Source organism: Xyrauchen texanus, chromosome 34 (assembly GCF_025860055.1).
Source record: "Xyrauchen texanus isolate HMW12.3.18 chromosome 34, RBS_HiC_50CHRs, whole genome shotgun sequence".
In the NCBI taxonomy this organism is placed as follows: domain Eukaryota; kingdom Metazoa; phylum Chordata; class Actinopteri; order Cypriniformes; family Catostomidae; genus Xyrauchen; species Xyrauchen texanus.
The window spans coordinates 21,898,228-21,923,886 of record NC_068309.1 but is presented as its reverse complement, the minus strand read 5'-3'; the positions used below and the strand labels follow the sequence as shown (position 1 = coordinate 21,923,886).

Genomic DNA, 25,659 nt, shown 5'->3' with positions numbered 1-25,659 from the left:
CCGCAGGGGGCGGTATATAGGTAAAAGTATATGCGGTCGTATGGCCAGTCACTCAGGCTGATATTTATGCAAATAATATGGATACATCGCTGAGTGCTATTAATGAAAGGTTTTCACCACTTTCAAGCATTGCCTACAAGACAATAACTGAATGCACCAGAGATTTCCTATGAATGGTGTTTATTAACTGTTTTTTCTCTTACTAATGGATACATGAGCATTCCATCTAGTGGACATTTGTTTTAAAGACATTAGAGGACAGACAGGATGACAAAACGACATAGAAATCCAAGGACAAGTGATGACATGTGCCAATTTATTACAAAACACATTGACACTGACAAAATGTTAAAATACCTCTATTGTTCCTGTGGTGGTTTAGTGTTTGCCTTTTCTTCAGTGATTCAATATGAAAAAAGTGTTGAAATAAGTTACTAATGCAGAACAACTGAGGTTTAAAAAAAAAAAAAAAAAGCACATACATTTACAATCATATGACTTAAACACAAATACCAGAACAATAATATTAATAAACATCCGCAAATTGAGTAAAAAATAGATTTTAATCTTTTAAATACAACAGTTTTGAATACAAATAATGATTTGTTCTTTACTGTTTGTATTACTATTGACTGTTATCACTAGTGTTACTTTGAGGTTTGATTTACAGTATATCAATAAAAACGTCAAAACAAAAATTTTGGTAAATTCTGGTATTGCTCATTTACATAAATACACACAGACACACAAACACCAAGCCATGAATTTAATTTATCCCTCAATCATGTTACACTCTAATTTCAACAGACAAAATGGCTTTTTATAACGCTTAGCCTTATCAAAACACTACTGTAATATCATTATTATATTAGTTATTATTGACACAAACATCGACATATTTTACAGCTGTCTTTGAATGGACCCACTCATCCATGGTTATGTACACATTCCATGACATCCCAAAACCCAATGAGGAGACATTAACTCCTGTGTACAAAAGAGAAAAACATACTGAAAAGGTTAAAAAAAGAAAAGAGCAGCTAATATATATATATATATATATATATATATATATATATATATATATATATATATATATATATATATATATATATATATCTATATATCTTTCTTTTAGCTGTATAAATTGAATTGAAAATTAAACTGAATATATTGAAGATTGCCAAAGTTCTCTTAACAGACAGACTTGGTGGTATGTTTGTAAAAGAAAGAAAGAAAAAGGAAAGAAAAAATGAGAATGTTTTGCAGTCTTCTGTAACACTGTGTTTGTTTTAGTACATTAAATCTGCAATATTGCAAGAACATTTTTGCAAAGAGAGAGAAATATAACTTCTACTGGCAAAGTTAGTATGTAAATCACAAAAAGAGAAAGGAAATCTAAAAATAATTCAGTACAAAACAGACATTTCATAAGATTCTCCCAAATGGATTGCTTTATTTCAACACCAAACCTGAGGCCAAGCTTCATGGTGGATATATGGAAAATAAAAATAAAATTCAGCCAGAAATAGATATTAACCAATTCAAAAAATATTCTAAAGGCCTTAAAAATTTTTTTTGAGTAATAATCTGCAGACCCAGATTTATCCTAATCTTGAGCTGAAAGTATTTTTAAATAGAGATCAACCTTGGATTGTTCTTTTCAGTTCAGAATGCGATTTTATCTGTGGCCTGATGCTGACGTATATTTGCTATTAGCTGACGTGCACATACAATCATTGCTGCTAACAGTATGCAGTGAAAAATCACCCTGAAGATGTGGCGTCACCTCAGAGGTCCAACTCTGTAGAACATTGGTTTTCATTTCTGTACTTAATGTGGTAAGAGGCCAAAGAGGCAACTGGCTTTCCTCCTGTTTTTTAAACGTGTATAATAAATAAAAGGTAGCGGAGTTGCAGCACTCTGAATGGAGTATGATTGCATATAATACCAGATAACTGTCTGCAAACCAACAGCAACGAACAGACCACACAAAGCAGTAAAAACAACAACCATCTTTAAAGAACCAAAAAAAAAAAAAAAAAAAAGTCTCAAACTGAGGGCTCAGGTTGACCGCTTATAGCGAGGCTTTCCAATTTGAATTAAATGTTGCTCTGAGACGCAGAAGCTTTCAGTATGAATATCACACAGACTTAAAACCTCCTGGTTTAAACGAACCGACAGAGGTCGTCCTGCTGCATCCAGGTATAAATGGAGGATTAGAGTACGGAATATTTTCTTCTCACCGAGGAGTAAATGAAATTGTCTTTCAGTCCCTTGAAATGTTCCAGAATGCATTTGAGCTGAGTGACTCCAACAGTGATGGCTCAATCTGTCACTAGCAGGCCAGTGTCATATTGTCATCTGAAGAATTGAGGACATCATCGATGCGAAGAGGTCCCACAGAGTCTTCTAAATTGGAACCAAATGCAAAACACTCACAGCAAAACAGCAAAAAGTACAGTAGTAGCTTGAGCTAGCTGACCTACAAGAGCTAAAGACTCCTCATTTACCCTGATTTAGATGCAAAATCGTCGGTTCAGTTCAGCTCAGCATATGCACTTTGCATTTTATGTACCCATAATCTCTCATTCACACAATCCACATCTAAAACTGAAGATGGATAATCTATTGGAACAACTGGCAAATCAACAAAGAACGAAGGTGTAGTATGAAAACCATTCTCTACAATCCTAACGCAATGTCCTTTTTTTTAAATAAAATTGTCTTTGCAATGAGACTACACCACTACTAAATTGCGCTTCCAAGCAGGACATGGCAGGCCAGCTCAGTGCAGACATTTTTTAAATGGCTGACATCAAATTAATGATATGAAATCTTTAATATTGCTTTCCATAATATTAAATGTTGCAGTATATTTGCTTGTAGTACCAGCAGTAAACTAAAAGAGTAGTTTGTGTAATCGCTCCTGTAGGTCTTCACTTATGTTCATCAGTTTTGCATATTAAACCAAGAAAAAAAGCTTTTGTAGTGGGACCAAGTTAAATAGCACTTGTAGTATGGCGAGTGCATAATAAAGACATTAATAACTGTACATAAGTGCCTTTTATGCACATTTTGAGGTGGAAATGAAAGCTTACTGTATTAATTATTGTAACTTGTAGTGCTGTGGTTTCAGACACGCTGTTTTGCGCATGTCTCACAGATTGTTTCAGTGGCCAATAAGTAAAGATGGGAGATATCACAGCGATATCACTGAATCAACTGTTCTTGTGATCCCGTGAAGAGTTCATATTGCTGCAGTCTCAGTAGGCGCTCTTGGCACGTGAATTTCTCTGAGTTTACAGTAATGGTTAAATTCTATAAACACTTACTGTATCTTGAAGAAAGAGGATGGCCATGAAGTGAGAGAATGAATTACACATTGTCAGTGGTTCCCCTAACACTGATAGAAATATTATCTTTATCTGAACTGACCCAAATGTTTTCTTTTAAGTTTGCGTGAAATGGTACCTATTGAATATTTTGATAGTAAAACCTAATGAAGAGGAGAATTTTTTGTGAAAGACCATTCCTAAGGAGTATCTCAATTTATTAGAGGACAGCTACAATTACACAAAGTGACTTCATATTCTTCGTATTCAAAAAAATTTCTCTTTTGGCTTTATTAGCCCTTTTTTTTCTCCACAAAAACAGATTTTGGGCTATCTTTTGCCCATTTTCTTCATCCTTTCTCTCTCATTCATTCATTCATTCATTCATCTATCGGAGTTTCTTCTCTTCTCTAGGGTGAGTCCATCATGGCCTCAAGCATCTCCAAGAAGAGCTTGTGCATTGGCACCCCACCGCGGGTCTTGATGCTGTAGAAGGTGGTGAGGGCCCGGCCGGCAGTCTGCCTGAGGAGGGGCAGAGTGAGAAGGAGACGTCCGGCACGCTGGGGATCATCAGGGCGTCGCTGGACCTCCAGCTCCAGAAGAGCTTGGTGTAGAAGGTCCCTCAATTTCTGCACAGCTTCCATGTCCTCAATGTAGACTGAATCTGAGAGAATAGAAGAGAGAGAAGACTATATTAAGGTGGATGTAGAGTAGGGATGTACACGAGTAATTGATTAATCAAGTAGTCGTTAGGCTTTAAATATTCGACTAGTAATATTTTTTTCCTTTGCACTTTTGCCAGTCATGGTAACAATGCTTTTATCCTCTAAATCTTGCCGTTTCAACTCCATGCATTGGGTGCTGCTGTAGACACATAAACTCACTGAGCATATTATTAGAAATACTATTGTCCTAATAAAGAGCCTGATGTCGTCTTCTTCATAACCCATCTGCCTCAAAGTTCGACGTGTTGTGCATTCGAATGATGTTATTCTGCTCACTACAATTAGTGTTTATCTGAGTTATCGTATTCTTTCTGTCATTTTGAACCAGTCTGGCCATTCTCTGTTAACCTCTCTCATCAACAAGGCATTTTCATCCACAGAACTGCTGCTCACTGGATGTTTTTTTTGTTTTTGGTACAATTCTGAGTAAACTCTAGAGACTAAAAATCACAGGAGAACAGCAGTTACAGAAATACTCAAACCAGCCCGTCTGGGAACTAACAATCATGCCGCGGTAGATCACTAAGATCAAATGTTTTCCCCATTCTGATGGTTGATGTGAACATTAACTGAAGCTCCTGACCCGCATGATTTTATGCATTGCACTGCTGCCACATGATTGGCTGATTACATAATCACATGGCTAAGTAGGTTTACAGGTGTACCTAATAAAGTGCTCAGTGAGTGTACAATCATTTATAAATGCAAAGTACACACAAAAATAAACATTTTAATAGTGAATAGTGACTGGAGTGAAGAGTGACCGGAGTGAAGAGTGACCGGAGTGAAGAGTGACCGGAGTGAATAGTGACACTTACAGTATGACAAAAAAAAAAAACCTATGTACCATTTGTGTAAATGTGTTAGCCTTCATATTGACAGTTTGTATGTGCATTATTCTGATGGTGGCTATTTATTTTTCAAATTGCCGTTTATGTAAGGTCTGTGCGAGTGTGTTATTTTTTAATTATCATTTTGGAATATAGATGTTGTTATTGATGCATATGATGTAACATTTCTTAATAAAACCCAATAAGCTATACATGTCACTCTCTTTATATTTAACTTATATTTTACATTTCAAGTAATACACGTGTTAAGAGTATTCAACTACTAAATGTTATTAAATGCCTGACTGACTACCGTAATTTATCTCTCTCTATTTTTCTTCTTTTGGAAAGCAATGTGAATGCAAAATTAAGAGTTGCTGTGTCAAATAGTTTACTTCTGCGTTCCAAACCCGGAAATGTGAAAAGGGTTTCTGTTGGTTTCTATATCAGCTATATTCTATATCTATATCAGAGTGCTTATGTTTTTTCAAACATTCATTTTTGAATCTAGATGTTATTCATGAATCATGCATATTGCAAATTTTTTTCAGAAGAAAAACATAGGTTGTTTAAGTTAGCTTACAAGGGTGACATTTGTAAATAAATCCAAATAGGCCATAAATTAAAATTAAAATAATCTACATTTCAATATATTGTTCTTTTTTTGTGTTAGAGTACTACCATAGTGTAGAGAGCAAGTGGTCAGACTGTTGGTGGGGGTTCATGTTTAGCATGTATACACAGATATGTGAGGCGTAAGGTAGATATCTCGGGCGTGTTCTTTACAAAAAGCAGGATCCAAAACATGCGACTCCTGGTATTTGCATAACAAAGAGATTCTGTGGGTAAAGCAGAGACGAGGGTTGTATTTACAGTTTACAGTAATCAAAAGCTCCTTGGGTCTTTCCGGTTGGGGGGAGAAATTCGTACCACCGGGCAGTGACAAGACTGGTAAGTTTACAATTCAAAACAGAAAGGGGTCTGGTCTTAATTAGGTGAAATATGACTCAGGTCAGTCTGGTTTTACATCAGAGGGTAACCATAATAGAATCAGAATGAATGAGTCATTAATAGGAAAACATTGAGTGCAATAGGATGTTCACCTGAGTTGGTAAGTGCAATGGCCTTCAGCATGACGAACTCCTCACGGTCCAACTGCAGGGCCCTGAAGCGCCGCGCAAGCTGGCTGATGGCGGCATTGAGTTCAGTCAGGCCAGCCACACGAGACATCTCCTCATCCAGCACAAAGTCCTCTGCAAACACCACCTCATCCTCACAACCAAGAGAACGGTAAGCCACCCCCAACACCAGCACCTCCAGCCACACCGACTGCAGCACAGACATCTGGTCTGCCAGGGACAGGGAGAGGAAGCCTGGATGGGGGATGAAAAAGAAAGACAGTGGTTAACGGTATACAGTATGTCCACTGGCACATAAGAAATCCACTCAATAACACTGAGGTCTTTAAAATTTGTGTAAAATGTGAGGTTATCTTCAGAATGGTCTATGACTGCTTTTAATACACAAAGTCATCACACTGAAAAAAAAATGTAATCAGTAAAAATATATCAAGATTCTCCTTTTAACAATACACATTTACTTAAGACGACAACTTTTATGCTTCAAACAAATAATAATTTATTGCGACATATATGCGAAAGGTCTGGTCAGATATTTTCTACTGGAAAATAAGACCGCAAAATGATAAAGAAAATTATTTGCAGTGCATATATGTGCGTGATTACAGTTGTAAACCAAAGTATATATGAAACTGTGCAGACTAAATATTATGTAACAATACGGTTTAAGCACTTAATATACCAGAAAATACAGCTCTTTCGTCAGATTTTGAAACGCGTATTAAAGACATTGCTGCCTTTTCGCTCTGACCACTTGCCCCCTCTGCTAACAATCCTAGTATCCCCTGCACAAGAGAGAGTGAATTGAAGACACCCACTCATCTCCTTGCCAGTGGACACATGCAGTAAGCGACGTGCAAAGAACAGGATAAGAGTTGATGATTACTACCCAGACACAACAGCCACTCACAATTGTGCTCTAAAATTGGAGCTCTTGAAAATAGCCTGAGACTGACAAAAGCAGTTGATATTGTGCCTTCCAAGGCAATGCCCTGGACAATACTCGTTGTGGACTTGGACAGCAATTAGGAGAAAAGACTTCCACATTCTGACTCAAACTCAGACTCACCCTCTCCCTTCAAATATAATGTTTTCTTTAGGGATCGGTTCTCTTCAGACAGGTGTGATTGATTAGCACTTTTCTGCACTTTCAGGAAGTACAGAAAAGTGAGTACCATCAAATATGAATGTCCAACAAGCTCTAACGGTGTTTTGAAAGCTGCCCTTTTCACAGCCAATGGAAATGTTAGCCTGTTATCAGCACATCCGATCTGTTATCCCTCCCAATTCCATCCTGTTTTTACTGGTGAAAAGGTGACAAGTAAAGGAGGTAACAAAACCAGGAAGCAACACATTTTCTAGTAAAAAGTGGCAGTATAACAAATACACAAATTACTATTTGATGAACAAATTTAATAACAAAAGAAGAGAGGATTTTTAACATTAGTACTATTAAACCAATTGTTCTAAACCGATGGGTCAGAGGTCTGTTCTGATAGGGTTACACACAGTAGGGAAAAAACAATGCTAAAAATGTAATACAATGTTACTAACCATAATCGTGCATTAAGCATTGCAAAATTATTAGGCTTTTTAACTTCTAAAATGGAGAAGAAAACATTTCCCATTTCTTTTATTTTGAATGTCAGATTGTGCAAATTCACCTGTCACTTGGTAGAAGCTCACTAAATTATGTAGATGTCAGCATGTTGCATTAATACTCAGATTACATTAAATAAGGGTTATGGGTTTGGTCTTGTGTTGGGTCGCCACTGTCCAATGTACAATATGAGTCCTGAAGCAAAACCAGTAGAAATCATTAGACTACTTAGTTCTATTGGCCCTTAAAAGCAACTGTGACTGACAGGCATAACCAAATGGTAGCTTCACCGTTGCTTAACATCAGTAACAGGACAGCGAGTAACTCGTAGATCGAAACAAGAATAGCCTCCTTGGCACGGTCTCCTTGCCAACCCTCTTGCTGTTCCTCATTTTGTTCTCACTTACCAGGAATGTGCTTGGCCCAGCCGATGATGACAACTAGTTCCCGGTCAGCCAGGTCACAGAGAGTGGTGAGCGTGCGCTGGGCCGTGTCAGGCTGTAGGGGGTCTGGCATAGCAAACAGCTTTTCTGGCTCCGCCACCAACAGATGAGACACAATAATGCTGGATGAACCTGAGAGACACAGTATTAACTTTATTCTGTTGAACGGTCATTGTAATTAGGAAACAATTATATTATGACGATAAGGAATGAGCATGAGTGGGGCCTGTGTAGCTCAGGGAGTATTGACGCTGACTACCACCCCTGGAGTCGGATCCAGGGTGTGCTGAGTGACTCCAGTCAGGTCTCCTAAGCAACCAAATTGGCCCGGTTGCTAGGGAGGGTAGACATGGTATAACCTCCTTATGGTCGTGATTAATGGTTCTCGCTCTCAATGGGGCATGTGGTAAGTTGTGCGTGAATCATGGAGAGTAGCATGAGCCTCCAAATGCTGGAAGTCTCCGCGATGTCATGCACAACGAACCACGTGATAAGATGCACGGACTGACTGTCTCAGAAGCGGAGGCAACTGAGACGTGTTCTCCGCCACCTGGATTGAGAGGCGTAACCCCCCCACCATGAGGACCTACTAAGTAGTGGAAATTGGGCATTTCAAATTGAATGGATAGAAAAATACAAATATATTAAAATAAATAAACAAAAGGAATGAGCATGAGTACCCGAGTACAACAAATGTCATAGTGATGATCGATCATGAAAACCATAATTGCAAAATTTTGAGATGCTTTTTTAAAAGCTATTGTAAACTTTTTTTCACTTGATATGCCATCTTAAAAACCAGGGACTGAAAACAGTTCAAGCAACAAAAAACGGACACCAAACACAGACAAAATCTTTCACAGAACGTAACTGGACATGGAAACGCAGTCCCTTTCAATTGTTCTGGAGTAAATACATAATTTTTAAATGCTGGCAACTAGGGACTAAATACAACATGTATTTCACTTTGGTTCGTTCTGAGCAGAAACTGTATTTTTTAGTTCCGGTTCAAGCGTTCTGCAGCCTCCTTTCCTATTGGTAACTGGTACAATGAAATAAAAGAACAGTTAATAAAATTCTTTTTAAAATGACAATACTTTGTGCTATGGGTGGGTAATGCACCAGCTGCAATATTGCCAGATCTCTAAAGATAAAAAAGGGACCTGGTCTGGAAAAACATGCTCAAAATTAGTGAGTTGTCTCACCCAATATAAGCAAAAATATGATATTTTTCCCCTTGTGGGGGAATTATCAACATAGCAAGCATAGTATACAGTAGCCTATATAAAATAACGTCTTTTCAATAAATGTATTCTTAATATTAAATATATGCCAAAAAATATTTAAAATACATTCGGCCATCTAAAATCAATGAATAGTCTAAATCTCTCTCACCTGCATACACGCACACACTGCATGGGCCGTTTGGACAAAACACCATCTTATGTGGGACAAATTATTTTTCTTAATTATTTAATAACTGTTTAATTATTTTATTTTATTTTAATTCATTGTTTTAAGTACAGATCTGCTTCATCAAATCTGTATCAATGCATTATATTTAACAATAATTCAGTGAAGACTAGGAAACAACTGAGAAATCTGAGAATATTTTTCCTTGCATTTGATTAATCATGCATGTATGTATATGTAGTAATTATATATAATTGCATTAAAGGTACATAGGCTATACAGTAGCCTATGTAATATAATGTATTTTCAACAAATGTATTCTGAATATTAATATATCCCCAAAAATAATAGGCTATTGTTATTATCTGTTCTTTTATTTCATTTTATCCGGTTACCATTTGGAAAGGAGGCTGCGGAATGCCAGAATGAAAGAATACAGTTTCTGCTCAGAATGAACAAAAATGAAAAACATTTCATTTTCAATCCCTTTTAAAAACACAGCACTCATGTACTGAGATGCTGAAAAAAACAGCAAGATGCAAAGGCCAAGGACATCTGTCATATGCATCTCTATAAAGACCAACCTAAAACATTTTTTTAGCACAAACAGAACTTGCTCCACCTGCCTGAGTAGATTTATCTTTCGAGCACTCGTGTAGTCAAAATATCCAAAATGCACATCACTAGTTATGAAATCATTTTAAAACATTACATTTAATTACCTTTCTCTCCCTCCTTCCTTAATGGTACTGGTGCACTCTGGTACGTGGCATTCTCCACCTCTGGACGTCTCTTGTATTTCTGCCGGCCGCCTCTGACCCGGTCCAGACGAACTCCTATGACAAACACACACAATAAAGAGAGAAAGAGGATTAGGGCATTCATTGGCATTGCCTTTGGATATCACTGTACATTGTAGAGGTACTTAGGTATTGTAAGACAGAGAGAGGATTGTTCGTGTTGGCCACCTCACCTTCTTTGAGCATGCCTACTTTGAGGCACTTGGTGAAGCGGCATGCCTGACAAGCTTTCCTGCGGCGCTTGGTGATTTCGCATTCATTGGAGGCTGGACAGCTGTACTCAATATTGCCTAGAGTGGATGAAGGTAATGATGTTAGACAAGCTTTCATGGACTCAAATAACATATGTTCACCTGCTATTAAGATGTGTTTTGGCCAATCCTAGTCAGATCTTTATACAATCTGTAAATGGCACCAAAGATACAAATGGCTGCTTTGACTCAATGACAAGTGAATCTGTTACACAGTATGACATGCTTACCCTGTATGGTTCTTTTGAAGAAAGCCTTACAGGCTTCACAGGAAGCCACTCCATAGTGGTACCCGGAAGCCACATCTCCACACACCAGGCATAGCCTTTTGGGAAGTGTAGTTAGGGCATACTTGCAGCGACCACCCCCGCTACCTGTAGAGCCCTCCTCGACTCCATCTGCACCCTCCTCCTTAAAATGGCATCGTAGTGCGGGTGTGTACAGTGGCGGGGAGTAGCGTCCAGTGCCTTCTCCTCTGGATCCGCCTCCTCCACTTTGTGAGGAGTCTGAGGAGGCCCCTCCCGGGCTGGTCCTCCCACCAACACCTCCTCCTCCCTCGGGACTGCTGGGTTCAGCCTTTATGTACAGGTCGGAACGTCGCTCTCTGGAAGACATGATCCCTGTGAAAAAGTGGAGAAAAATGTGAGACAACAGGAAGAAGAGGGACCTTTGCTTTTTTAGCTTCATCATCACTTGAAGGTCATAAAGACTAAAACAGGATGTTTAAGTGACAGGATCAAACATAAGCATTTACTAGGGATGTACCAATACCATTTTAACCTCATGGGATCCCATGCACAAATGCGTGGAAGTTGTATTTTGGGCTTCGCTATACGCAACACATAATTTAAATTCATATAAACCCACTGATCTCAGTCATGTGAAAAAAACAACATCGCCAATAAAACTACACCTGGTAAGAAATCGAAGTAGGTTTTTGAATTGAAACCTGTTGGAGTCAAATGATTTGTTTCTAGTTTCATCCAATATGCAAATTTGACAATTTTAGTGATTTATCACGAAAGGCTATGCTGCTAAACGCAATGTACACTAATGTGTACTTAAGCAAATTTAATTTACTGGGCATTACCATATTGAGAATCAATGGGTAAATCCAAATGCTGAAATATTTAGTTTTCATAGGCTTTTATGGAGTTAGGATAAAAATAAGGTGCATTTAAAATTGTTCTGAGACCAGTGCAGACAGGCACACTGGAGGTTAAGTATTTTAATATGTAGTCCATTCAGTCCAAACAACCTTTCAAAAATTCAGTTTCAGGCTGCAGATGCTGTTTGGATCACTCAACATGTTTGTCAGACATGGGGTTATGGTAATCAATATATTGATTCACATTAGAATGTATAATTTTATTTCAGTCCTGGAAACATAAACAATTTGATAAAAAAAGATAATCAGACTTACTTTAGCTTAATTTTACTATTGCTACTATAACTATTATCTAAAATTTTACAAATGAGTCCCACTCCACAAATGTTGCCATCAATTTTTAGGAAAACTATTTGCTCTAGATTTTTTACTTGTGCATTAGGTGCTAATAATTACAAATCAAAAAGGGAAATGGTAATGCACACAGCAGTTACACTCAGGTCTCAGGAGGTTAATAAGGAGACAATGTATAAGGTCATAATCAGTTTATGATATATGTTATGTATGACCTTGTCTTGTTTTACCGTTGCCCCTTTGTTTTCCATTTTTGTCCCTTTTGTTATTCCATAGTTTTGACTGTTGTCCCTTTTGTAGCTCCACAGTCTTGTTAGCGTTCGTGTTTTCTGTCATTGTTTTCACCTGTCCTCATTAGTTTGCCATTTGCTTCTGTTATCATCTTGTTATCTTGTTTTGAGTTCTGTTTGTTCATTGGCCCCTTTGTCCCTTGTTCATGTATTTATACCCCGGTTTTTGGTTCAGTCCTGGTCTATTGTTGAATGTTTGTGAATGTAGTTAGCCTGGTCTGTGTTCCCTGCCTGAGTTCTCTGTTCTTGTTTATTTCCCCATTGAGGGCTTTTCTTTGTATTTTGTTAGTAATAAAGTAAGCTGCATTTGGATCCTCAACCTTCGTCTGCCTTCATTGCCTTACATTCGTGACAGAACAATAGACCATAAACATGGATCCAGCGGTGTTACGAGCAAGCAGCAAACTGCTTAGCCTCATGCAGGGAAACCGTCCGGTGGAGGACTACACCCGCGATTTCCTCGCAATTGCGGATGCCACTGACTTCCCAGACTCCGACCTGGTAGTGTTTTTTCGGGCCAACCTGAGTTGTGCGCTCCAGGAACGGTTGCCATCGACGACGCATGGCTGGACGCTCCAAGACTTCATTGAGGAGACTCTGCTGGTCTGCGCTTCACCATACACTGTGGATGTCATCGAGGAGAGCCCTGCCACCCCTCCCACGGTGTTGGTACTCCATTCGCCCGTGGTTCGTCCCTTCATGCCTGCCACGGCCAGCGAGCCAGTACGGTCCACTTCGTCTGCCCGGAGGAGGGGGAGAAGACAGGCTTTCGCCACCCGGCTCACGCCGATCACGGTGAGCGAACCAGTACCCACACATCACTGTGAGCGAGCCAGAGCCCACGCATGTCACGGTGAGCGAGCCTGTAGCCTCCGATGTCAGTGAACCAGTGCCTGTAGCCTCCGATGTCAGTGAACCAGTGCCTGTCGTCATCCCAGATGTCAGTGAACCAATGCCTGTCGCCTCAGAGGTCAGTGAGCCAGCGCGGCCCTCTTCGTCTGTCCGGAGGAGGGAGGGAAGACGGGCTTCCGCCTTCCGGCCCTCGCCTGCCCCGGTCTGCGAGCCAGGGCCCTCGCCTGCCCCGGTCTGCGAGCCAGGGCCCTCGCCTGCCCCGGTCTGCGAGCCAGAGCCCTCGCCTGCCCCGGTCTGCGAGCCAGAGCCCTCGTCAGCCACGGTCAGCGAACCCAAGCCAGCGCATACCACGGCCACCCAGCCAGAGCCTGTCGCCTCAGAGGTCAGTGAGCCAGCGCCTGTAGCCTCGACCGTCCCTGAGCCAGCGCCTGTAGCCTCGACCGTCCCTGAGCCAGCACCAGTAGCCATGACCGTCCAAATGCCAGCGCCAGTGGTCGTGCCCGTCCAAGAGTCAGAGTCTTCCAGGGCTCCTCTCGAGCCTCCCAGAGCTCCGCCTCCCGAGCCTCCTACGGCTCTGCTCCCAGAGACTCCAGAGCCTCCTACGGCTCCGCCTCTCGAGCCTCCTACGGCTCCGCCTCTCGAGCCTCCTACGGCTCCGCCTCTCGAGCCTCCTACGGCTCCGCCTCTCGAACCTCCTATGGCTCCGCCTCTCGAGCCTCCTACGGCTCTGCTCCCAGAGACTCTAAAGCCTCCTATGGCGCCACCTCCCTCGGCTCCGCCTCCCGAGCCTTCCAGGTCACTGCCTCTAGGGCCTCCTCCCAGGCCCCCTGACCCCGCCCCTGACCCTGTTCCTGACCTGTGGCCTCCTCCCGGGCCCCCTAACCCAGTCCTTGTCCCGTGGCCTCCTCCCAGGGCCCCTGAACCTGTTCCTGTCCTGTGGCCTCCTCCCAGGCCTCCTGACCCAACCCCTGTCCTGTGGCCTCCTCCTGACCCGACCCCTGTCCTGTGGCCTCCTCCCAGGCCTCCTGACCCGGCCCCTGTCCTGTGGCCTCCTCCCAGGCCTCCTGACCCGGCCCCTGTCCTGTGGCCTCTTCCCAGGCCCCCTAACCCTGTTCCTGTCCAGTGGCCTCCTCCCCGGTTCCCCAAACCTATCCTTGCCCGGTGGCCAGCTCCCAAACCTCCTGAACCTATCCTTGCCCTGTGGCCAGCTCCCAGGCCTCCTGAACCTATCCTTGCCCTGTGGCCAGCTCCCAGATCACCTGAACCTGTCCTTGCCCTTTGTTGCCCCCCAGGACTTCCTGCCTGCCCTCTGTGCCCCCCTGGACTGCCTGTCTGCCCCTCGTTGCCCCCTGGACTGCCTGTCTGCCCCTCGTTGCCCCCTTGGACTTCCTGCCTGCCCTCTGTGCCCCCGGTGCCATCATTTTGTTTTCTGTGGGTTCCTTTTTGTCTTTTGATGTTTTTTTTTCTTTTAGGATCGTCTGGGATCTGATACTTAGAGGGGGGCTATGTTATGTATGACCTTGTCTTGTTTTACCGTTGCCCTTTTGTTTTCCATTTTTGTCCCTTTTGTTATTCCATAGTTTTGACTGTTGTCCCTTTTATCTAAAACTATTAATAATAACTATTATCTAAAATTTTACAAATGAGTCCCACTCCACAAATGTTGCCATCAATTTTTAGGAAAACTATTTGCTCTAGATTTTTTTACTTGTGCATTAGGTGCTAATAATTACAAATCAAAAAGGGAAATGGTAATGCACACAGCAGTCACACTCAGGTCTCAGGAGGTTAATAAGGAGACAATGTATAAGGTCATAATCAGTTTATGATATATGTTATGTATGACCTTGTCTTGTTTTACCGTTGCCCCTTTGTTTTCCATTTTTGTCCCTTTTGTTATTCCATAGTTTTGACTGTTGTCCCTTTTGTAGCTCCAGTCTTGTTAGCGTTCGTGTTTTCTGTCATTGTTTTCACCTGTCCTCATTAGTTTGCCATTTGCTTCTGTTATCATCTTGTTATCTTGTTTTGAGTTCTGTTTGTTCATTGGCCCCTTTGTCCCTTGTTCATGTATTTATACCCCGGTTTTTGGTTCAGTCCTGGTCTATTGTTGAATGTTTGTGACTGTAGTTAGCCTGGTCTGTGTTCCCTGCCCGAGTTCTCTGTTCTTGTTTATTTCCCCATTGAGGGCTTTTCTTTGTATTTTGTTAGTAATAAAGTAAGCTGCATTTGGATCCTCAACCTTCGTCTGCCTTCATTGCCTTACATTCGTGACAATATAAACCAATCAGCACACGTAGATTTCTGCCCATTACTGATTTCTCTCCATTCTTATCGGCTTATCTAATGTGCGCAAATGCTGCGCGCAAACATTGTGCACATGACTGTTTACACTTTGACGTCAAAAGGAAAGAAATCTTATTATATCAAATCTCATTTAAACTGAGGTCTCTTATGTTGCTTTTAATAAGTTTATGTTTTTATCGTTATCAGAGTATTGTTGCTGTTTTCAAGTACAGTGAGACTGATGATTTGAGGATAGTGTGTGTAATATTTACACGAATGGTCAACTCCACTATTAATACCATCAAAAGGAGGACACTAGCTGATCAGCAAGGCATAAAAAAGAGCTTTATTTTATAATTTTTTACATAAAACTATCTATTAAATAAGAGATAGACCAGGTGGCCTAATTAGTTTAGTAAATACAGAAGTCAAGTCAAGTGGTTTTTATTGTCGTTTCAACCATATACAGTTAGTACAGTACACAGCAAAACGAGACAACGTTCCTCCAGAACCGTGGTGCTACATAAAAACAACAAAGGACCAACACAGGACCACATGAGACAACACAACGAAATAAAATACCTATATAAAAAACCTATATATACCTATATAAAGTGCACGTGCAAACATGTGCAAAAAGTACAGGACAGTACAACAAATTTCTGACAATGAACAGGACAATAGACAGTGCAGCGCCGACCAGTACTCAGTAGTGCAAAAAGAAACTCCTTTTTAACATCAGTTTCATGCATAACAATAAGAGCTCATGCTATTTTCACTGGGTTTAACTCGTTATAGCATCAGTTCAGTGTTACATACATGATCTATACAGTTTGTTTTAATCAAAATGATTGCACTCCCTTTCATTTGGTTGTCGTGCATGAGCGAACAGACAGCAATTGAGTGCAGCAGAGGCACTGAAGTGTAAGTACCCTATGCATTTTCACTTGCAAGTAGAGTTGCCAGTTGCATTTTTTTTTTTTTTTTATAAAACTAAAATTAACCAATTCACTACAATTAATCAAACTTCCAAACATTCTAGGAAAATACACTCGCTCATGAAGTTATCTGCTCACACACAGCAGCTCTACACAGGTAATGCATATAGATGCCTTTAATCTTGATATGTCTCAGATTTTGTTCTGCAGCAGGTGATTCACTGCATAGTAATATTAATATATATACATAGGCTGCATTTTAACAAGTACGAGTACATGAACACAGTATTGAAGCTGATACAAGAATTGGTATCATTGCATGCCTAGCAGTTACAGTTCAGGAACAGCGGGACACACATACTGTCTGTCAAACCTGGCATTCAAAGAGAACAGGATGGTTGTCAGAGTAGACACAGCAGGTGTGAAGTGAAAGAAATGACTTAACATGTACATAAACCAGACGGTAACAATGACCTTTCAACGTTACACGTCCCTAATCGTTTACTAAATATTATGCTTACTGTACAAAGAAAACAGAAAGCATGTTATGCATGTAAAAAAAAAATAATTATAATAAATATAAATTAACTTTAAATATTGCTGTGCAAATCCACCAAAACTCAAGATCAAGACACTAGATTCTTGAAGAATCAGCTACAAGGCAACTTGTTACATAAATTAAAATGTATAAAACTGTATCAAAAGGGCTCTCCTAGTGAGCAGACAGCACATGTGCATGGCTGAATTCTGCTCAAAGTCTGTCCATAATCCCAGTGCCACAGCCTCCTCCCAAACCAGATTAGGGTCATTAATCCAGGAGTGAGGAGAACCAATCCTCTAATTATACACCAAAGAGATGCCCTACTATGGCCCCCACAGTTCATGAGCCCCTCTCAGGGACAAAATTACATATGATGCCATTTCTGAAATGTGCTGATTTTACCATTTTAATTATTTAGCAAAGAGCCCACCCCATTAGCACATACAAAATTACCCAAATTGCAGAATGACTGCCAAGTAGGGAACGCAACCAGCCACAATAGCAGCTCCTCTTGGTTGTGGATTTGAACAAATTTTGGGCTGCTAGTCATACAACAAGTCTACTGTACATACCCTGTCTTGTATTGTGGCCATGAATTGTCTCCATTCACCTTCATCTGTCCTCAACCCACACAGTATCTAAATGGGGACATAACATGGACTTCTATTGTTTTTATATAAAGCAATCTATAATTACTATAAACTAACCCTAACCATATATTATTAAGCAAAGACAGACCACTTCTATTAAAATGAATGGGAGAAATTGGAATGCCCAGCAGTCAACAGATGTAGAAAGGAAGTCCCACCATAAACGTAAAAGAGACAATCACCTTTTAGATACAGGCATATTTTACTGCTCAATCAACTCGAGAACGCACATGTGCATTAGCTTTTTTTTTAGAATAATACGAGGTAAAGAAGAGCAATTTATGATTCCAATGTTTTCATATTTTACTGCTGATTTGAAATATGTTATTTGATCGTAATCTTGACCAACCATTTTAGAGATCTCTGTCTTTCCCCATTCATGTAGAGCTGCTCTTGTATGCCTCTTGTTTACAAAACAATCGCTGTCCCAGAGCGTTCCAAAGATGGCCACCAGTGGACTGACTTGCTAGAAAGACTTTGTGGTCTATCCGGAGACCTGCACATGGGCGGGTACCAGCAGGTACCCGACGGGTGAACCACAAATTTTTTATGTAACGGATGGAAAAAAATATATATTGTATATATATATTGTATATTGACTGTGAGTCAAATAGCCAAGGCTATTTTTCTAAATGTCAAATAATGTTAATCCTTCTCATCTTTTTTCAGTTAATTGTCACTATAATGTTATGCAACGTGTCTATTTTTCCTAAATGCTCCAACTCAGAGTGCCTAGTGTTAGTTTGATTGCTTGAGTGATGTGAGCAAATAAACAATTTTAGTCTACCCGATGAAGGCCCTAGTAGATTTATTTTAATGCAGGTGCGGTTCGGATTGCGTGCCATTGTTAAACGGGTGGGGTATGGAATTCAATTTGTGCTGCTGTCGGATAACGGGTCAGGTGTTCTTTTAAGTACTGCAGGTGCAGGTTTACAAAACCAGAAGTGTGCAGGACTCTGGCCCTTACCCATACCTTAAACCTTAATCTTTTAGCATTATTAGAATACTAAAAATTATTATTTAACTATTTCATTATAATTTTTTTTTAATTAGGACATTCCAAAATGACCCCAAATAAAGGTTTGGCTTACTTGCTGGTACAAATTTGTCCAAAAACTATAGCGAAGCACGCACGCACGCACGCACGCACGTGCACACACACACACACACACACACACACACGCACACACAATTCCCCTTTGTGATATATTGCAACTTTGCCCAGTGTGCAGAATGCAACCGTGCTGAAATGCCTCCAAGTCAATTGTACTTTCTGCAAAGCACATTTGGTTCAAGCACTTACATAACACCTGAACTTTGACCTTAAGCTATACACCCCATCCCAACACAGATGCACCCTCTACTAGAACAGAAAGTTTAAATGACAAATATGGGACAAAGGAGAAAACTTTGTTTATTAATTGAAGTAAAACCACAGGAATAGTTCTGGAATTAACCTTTAATTAATTCTCATCCCTTAGGTTTGGCTGTTTAAAGAGTAATGAGAAAAAAAAATGCTACTGAACCTAGTAATGATCATATGACTCCAGTGAGGTTCAGGCGGGGGTGTGACTAATTCAAACAGCGATCTCCAAATCCATCTTCAAATGAAAGAACCCGGAAGAAAGAACTATCACGTACAAACATATGCAAATAAGGGAAACCCACAAAAATATGCGTTAACTGATTGCGTGGCACTGCCAACGACCGTCATCATACACGTGTGTCTGTGCGGCAGGGGTTCACGCGACCCTCACCGACGTGCCACTTCCGGTTCGGATCATCATCATCACACAGTGCCAAAGGATTTTAAACTGTGCAATCGTTTGAAATTTAAAACGTGAAATCGGTGATATTTTGTCCGCTACTTTGCACCTTTATAGGCAGTGTCAAACGGCTTTCTAGACGTCTATATATAGCTTTTACAGCTTAAATGTATTCGCAGTTTGTCACAGCTACATTTCAGAAGCGTTTGATGTCCAATTATTTGCCACTCTTTAGAACCAGCCAAGCTAGCTTTGCCAAAATGAGCTTAGCTTTCGCTAACTTACCTTTATATACAGCTAAGATTTATCCCACATCCTCCACACCTCTTTACCGATGTAATGTACCCCCTCCAAAATAGATATTTATTGAAGTCCTGGCTTTTTAAAACAGATTTGTTCTTCCATAAACATGGCTAAATAGGCAGGTTTAGTGAGCAGTGCTGCTGTTGCGCATCTTTGAACTTCACTTTTCCCCCCAACAAACGCGAGTCATTGGCTGCCTTCAGGAGGGAGGAGAGTTACTCTTGGGCAGCCACACAAACAAGCTCATTTTTACAAAATGTATTAAAATAATTAAGGGAATTGATTGATAAAGACAAAACCCTTTGCACTGCAGACAGATTATTCAATAATACAGTAAAAGTGAAGAGAAATTAATGAGCCACTGATGAAAGTAGTGTATTTGTCTTGTGCTTGAGGCATTTATGTTAATAGGCTTGATGTAGCCTACTCATAAACAGAAAAGGCCAGACCGAGTCAGAAACTTAAAATATAGCAATTATAAACATAACAAAAACGGTATTGTAACACTTACCAATGAGATTACACTTATTAATCTTGGTTAATGTTAATTACAACATATACTAATACATTTTTAACATTAAAAGTTGTATATGTTAACATTAGTTAATGCATTATGAACTATCAATAACAAATGGTAAATTTATGAATTAACCAATATTAATAAATATTGCGAAAATTTTGCTCATTGTTAGTACATGATACCTAAAGCATTTACTGATGTTAACAAACAGAATCTTTTTGTAAAGTGTTACCAATTATATGAAATTAAAGACTGATCCATGCTCATGTACATTGATTTGTCTTTATACTTAAGATGCATAACTGCTAACTTAAAATCCTCAACAGTTTAGCAACAATTAGCTTACCTTTTCACTCGAGTAGATGGTTTTACGTACACTGAAAATCTCTCTCTTTTGGTGTCAGAAGACTACAGGTCAGTTCAAACTGGGCATCAGGAACCCTGCCAAGAAGAGAAAATTAGTGAGACATTAACCAATTTAAGAGACTGAATAAACATTCAAGTGCACATTATAGATGTATTCCAAAATAAGGCCTATCAGTGCCAGCCTTATTAAGCGACACTAATAGCACTGGCCGTATATACAGTATGCACACCAATAGTCCTATGGAACCTTTTAAAATTGATGCAAGCGTTGAAGAAAAGGCATGGAGACATAGGAATGTGAATTTGTCCATTATATGTCAAGGAACTGCCATGCTGATATAACTAAGACTTGCAGTGCAGGTGACCAAGTTTGAGTCCCCCTTTTGCCATTTTCATTCTTCTCCCCATATCCGTGAAGTGCTTCTACAAGCTCAGACCCAACAAAAGTGCCTCTGGTAAGTAACCTCTAAGTTTTTTCATTGAAACCTGTTTGGGTCTAAAGAGTAGCATCTCTAGTTTAGTTTGATTTGTTTCTTTAAAAAGAATTATTTATTTTTCGAGCTTAAGCGCGATGATAAACATGATGTACACACATGTGTATTTTGGGACATTCCCCAGAAAAAACATGTTAGTTATTTTGAATTACTTTCCATATTAACAAATCTGTGGGTTATTTCGGTTCATTTTAAAATAAATGTTGTTAAATTTTATTTTGTTATCACTGTACAATACAGTTCTCTTCATTAACATCAGTGAATACATTTCTATATATTCAATGTGCATTTTCACATGAGTTCATCAAAAAGTTGAAAAGGCTTTATATGGAGTTAGGATGAAAATATGGTGCATTTCGAACTGTTCTGAGACCAGTGCAGAGGGGCAGCACACTGGAGGTTAAGTCATTCACTAAATAAGGAACAAGGGAGCATCATATAGCTTTCTATGCAGCTAAGTTTATTCACTCCTAAAATCCAACCAAAAGTTGAGTTTCAGGCACCAGATGATGTGTGGACCACTCAAAATATTTGGCAGACATGGGGAAATGGTAATCAGTACTTAGATTCAGAATTTATAATGTATAATTTTATTTGAACTGTATATTTTTTATTAAAATGGTTGGCAGTAACTGGACGATGCTGAATCAGAAATATTTATGTTAAATTCTCATGTATTGTCTGTAAAATCTCAAAAACATGAATAACGTACACTTCTGGAAACATAAAAACTATTTGATGAAAACAAAATCAGACTTTCTATAGCATGGTATTATTTAAAATAATAATTTACAACTTAGTCCCGCTGTCCACATATGTGGACATCAATTTTTAGGAAAAATATTTACTCTAGCTTTTCTTTTCTTTTTTTTTCTTTGCTTGTTTATTAGGTGCTACTAGTTACAAATCAAAAAGGAAAATTGAAAATGCACACAGTCACACTCGGGTCTCAGGAGGTTAATTTGGCAATTAAATTATTTCTTATTAATTTGCACTGTCATGGAATTTTATGAAATATATGTATTAATTTGTGCATGTGATTGGTGTTTGATTAGTAAAAAAAATATATCTTCTTCCATTTTTGTATTCTGAAGCAGTTATGCCTGTGCTAATAAACTACAGTTGATATATTTGTATTTTTAGGATTTATTCTTTTGAATACATTTTACTTTTTAGACTTGTTTATTTGCTCAATTTTAAGCTTTCTTACTTATTGATGTTGGGTGTGTTTGGTTAGGTGTACCTGTAGGCAGGGGGCCCATTTTGAAAATCTACTAGGGGTCCCCAAACTGCTAGGGCTGGCTCTGAGGCCCATAAATGATATTTCTAATTGTATCAGCAAGTCTAATGGCATAGGCACAGTTTCCTAACAAATGGCTAAATTATAAATAAAAGAGAAACCAACATTATCCTGAACCATGTCTTGAAACTAAAACAAAATTAAATGCCCAATAAAAGCTGTGCACGTATCCAAAATGTATTTCACAATGCCAGATTGAATCGAGACAACATTAATGGTAATAATGGTTTCAGCATTTGGACTTGCATACTGATTTATATCTCCATTGTTTAAATAAAACCTGAGAGCCTGGTCAATGTCACAGAAACCTTTTGTAGGACTGTATAGCCTGGTTTTAACCTCATAATAATCTGTGTCTATTACACCATATCCATGTTTTTCCCACAATATGCAGACCGAGAAATAAACCATTTCATGTCTTCATCCCAAGCACCTATTTGCTAGTCTTGCTCACTGTCATGCACTCTTTGCACACATTCGGACACTTGGATACTCTCATATGATTTCTGTACACAACATTCCCCCTCCCCCTTCCGCGCTCTGACACATTCCAAAGGTCAAAGTCACTGGAGGGGTTTGAAGGACAGGCACAGTAACTCCAAAAGGTTTCTGTGTGACAGCAAATATAGATGAAAAACAATGTGGTTTACAACTGAGGGATCATTTACTAAGTTCAAAGTAACGTAATAATATAGAACGCAAGATGAAATATGGGCAGGCAATAGCCTGGATATGTCTCTAGCACTTTTTTTTTTGTTTTACTTTGATAAAATACAACAGGAATTTTTGTACAGGCATATCTGAAATGTTTATACTTTATAGAGGGTTAAACATTAGAACATACCAATAAAAAGGTTATATTGTAATCTGACAATCTGAGTTGGCAAAGTTGTCTTACCATTAACAGAGAAATCCTTAAAGACTAAAAAATGTGCACAAATACATCCACTGAGAAGACTCAGGTTATAGCACCCCCCAATATATCTTTTAGTAACCCTTATTTCTTTGAAGATCATCTACAATAAATTAGGCTAAGTCACTTGGCATGACAAACGGCATTAATTAATTGTTTTTAATTAACTAAATATTGTTTTATTCTATTTTTAAATTTGCAAAAGTTTAATAAAGTGAATTGATTAAGATTTCAATGTTGCAGTTCTTCTTTAAGGTTAGATAAATACTGCTTTTTGTCTTTTTATGTCAAGTGAGGTTACTGATTTATTTTTGAAGTACACTGTTCAAAGAAGTATAGGTAGGGACAGGTCTACTTAAGATTGTGCCGTGTGACATTTCATATCATAAGCATCATAACTTCTTAATCTTCTATTCTTGTAATTGTCATTTGGTGCTATGTGTCAAATTAAAGCATAGTAGCAGTGATCAATTGATTTACTACTTTAAAGTTTACTGGATAAATCTGATACTCAGCAGGGAAATCGCAGATAAGTAGAGTGTGTTAGCCTTTAAACTTCGGATACAAACAATGTGAAAGCATGCAACTGTAGAGCAAAGACTGTCAGAGCAGACCAGAAAAGGTGACCTTGTTCACCGATGCCTTAACCATTGAAAGGTTAATTGCTAAACTGGATTACAACATCTTAAGAGCAGAGATTCTCCATCCCGTCCAAGAGGGGCCAAGTGGTCACCATGCAGCACTTCAAAGAGAGTTTCTACACAGCAATTACTAAAAGACACATTTTTTCACATATCACCTACCCACCCAGTAGACTCACATGTAACTAATCTCAGTATTTGAATACCGGTCTATATCAATGCAATATGTGTGACACACAGTCCATAAAGCTGCTTTGGAAAAATGACCATAGTCTTGTCCTCTCTTTGAACTCTAAAACTCTAATTGAATTCCTCCTCAGTTTTTGTGAGAATAGCACTACTTTTCCAAGTAAAAACTGCACAAAGAGTCACTGATTGGCTAAGCATCTGACACTTTCGAATAATTGATTACAATGCTTTTACTTCCAATTTAATATAAATAACAACTTTTGATTAGGTTGAACTGCGTGACCACTGAACACTAAAGGCAGATTCTCAGAGAGCTCCTAGACTTTTAATACCCAAAGAAAAGTATTGCATTCTTGTACCAATTTTATAACGTCAGTCACGACGTAAAATGCCTTGAATATAAGAATGCGAAACAGATCTGTCGCGGCAGTTGTTTCCAGACTGAGGTGCTGCTGTACTGGCAAATGCGACATGACTTGAGTACTAGAGTCCGAGGTAAAAACCTTACTCGCTGACACAATGTAGGGGACACCTCGATCAAGGTCAGCCTACTGCAAAGTGTTACTGCGGACTTTTTCTTTTTTATCCCCCATAGTCAAAAACGCATCAGCACCTCTCATTTATATGCAATGATTACAGTCAAGAAATACAAATGTTATGGCTTAAATTGAATATAGCAAGACATGTTCTAATGTTGATAGTAGTCTTACAAGCAAACTATCCGAACACACTGACCTATTTATAGTGTAAAGTTTTTAGTGTCGAAAGGAACAGAAATATTGGTGACGCCAGTGATAGACTGTATGACATCAGAATTATGATTATCAGTCTCAATACCAGCGATCAGTTACACGCACTTTAAACTGAAACGTGCTCCGTCCATCAGTTTAAATGTGAGCTACGCTCCACTCGCATACAATAATAAAGTACCATTGCGTGGCTCGTTACCGGCTGAATGCATCTACTTACCAGTATTTCAGAGCACATTGCTGGTGTGAGATGCCTTGAAGCCAACCAAAGAAAGTCTTCAGCAAAACAGTCAATCCGATTTTTACATATATATTATCACATGCATAGTAGCAATGTATCTGGTCATAAAGGCCGATTTACGAGCAGATGCTCTGCCTATTTGCTGAAGTGGACTGCTACCTTAAATATGCGCTACTTTAGCGCACGTTAATGAGTGAAAAAAGAAGGATATGTGAAATCAAATAAATGCAAGAATTCGTCGATTTCTTGAATGAATGGCGGCGCCGTGGATACAAGTACAATCAATTGAGCCAAAGTGTATGTTTAATCCATATGTTTGATTCGCTCTTCCCTGGACTAGTTCCCCACATTGCTGTTTCGGTTGTCACTGGAAGCCTGAATCCTGCCTTCCGCTAATACAGCTGAGATCCTGGTTACGTATATCCTCGTTGTTTCTCCTCCCTCTCCCCGCTTGCGTCTGTTGTTTCTCCGTTACGTCCACTCGCGCTGCCAATCACGCTTTCTCCGTCACCGGCAGCAGCGCTTGAAACAATAAAGCAAATTTGACCTACTGTATGTGACTCATGAGTTAATACACTTTTGATACATTAGCTGAAGCCTTTTATTTAGGTTTCTCACAACCTGG

General features: G+C 39.4%; 1 protein-coding gene across 2 annotated transcripts; it reads right to left on the bottom strand.

The window, feature by feature from the left end:
• Nucleotides 1-1,142: 1,142 nt before the first annotated feature.
• esrra (estrogen-related receptor alpha) lies at nt 1,143-25,425 on the bottom strand. 2 transcript variants are annotated; one of them, XM_052103846.1, is made up of 8 exons: nt 25,014-25,425; nt 20,488-20,582; nt 10,767-11,156; nt 10,459-10,575; nt 10,208-10,321; nt 8,037-8,204; nt 5,994-6,263; nt 1,143-3,999 (listed from the first exon to the last, which is right to left on the bottom strand). In XM_052103846.1, the coding sequence occupies exons 3-8, from the start codon at nt 11,149-11,151 to the stop codon at nt 3,746-3,748; spliced, it is 1,308 nt and encodes a 435-aa protein (XP_051959806.1). In that variant the 5' UTR covers nt 11,152-11,156; nt 20,488-20,582; nt 25,014-25,425; the 3' UTR covers nt 1,143-3,745. The 2 variants fall into 2 exon arrangements, with proteins under 2 accessions (XP_051959806.1, XP_051959807.1); XM_052103847.1 differs by lacking the exons at nt 20,488-20,582; nt 25,014-25,425 and adding an exon at nt 19,604-19,961.
• Between the last annotated feature and the right edge of the window lie 234 nt (nt 25,426-25,659).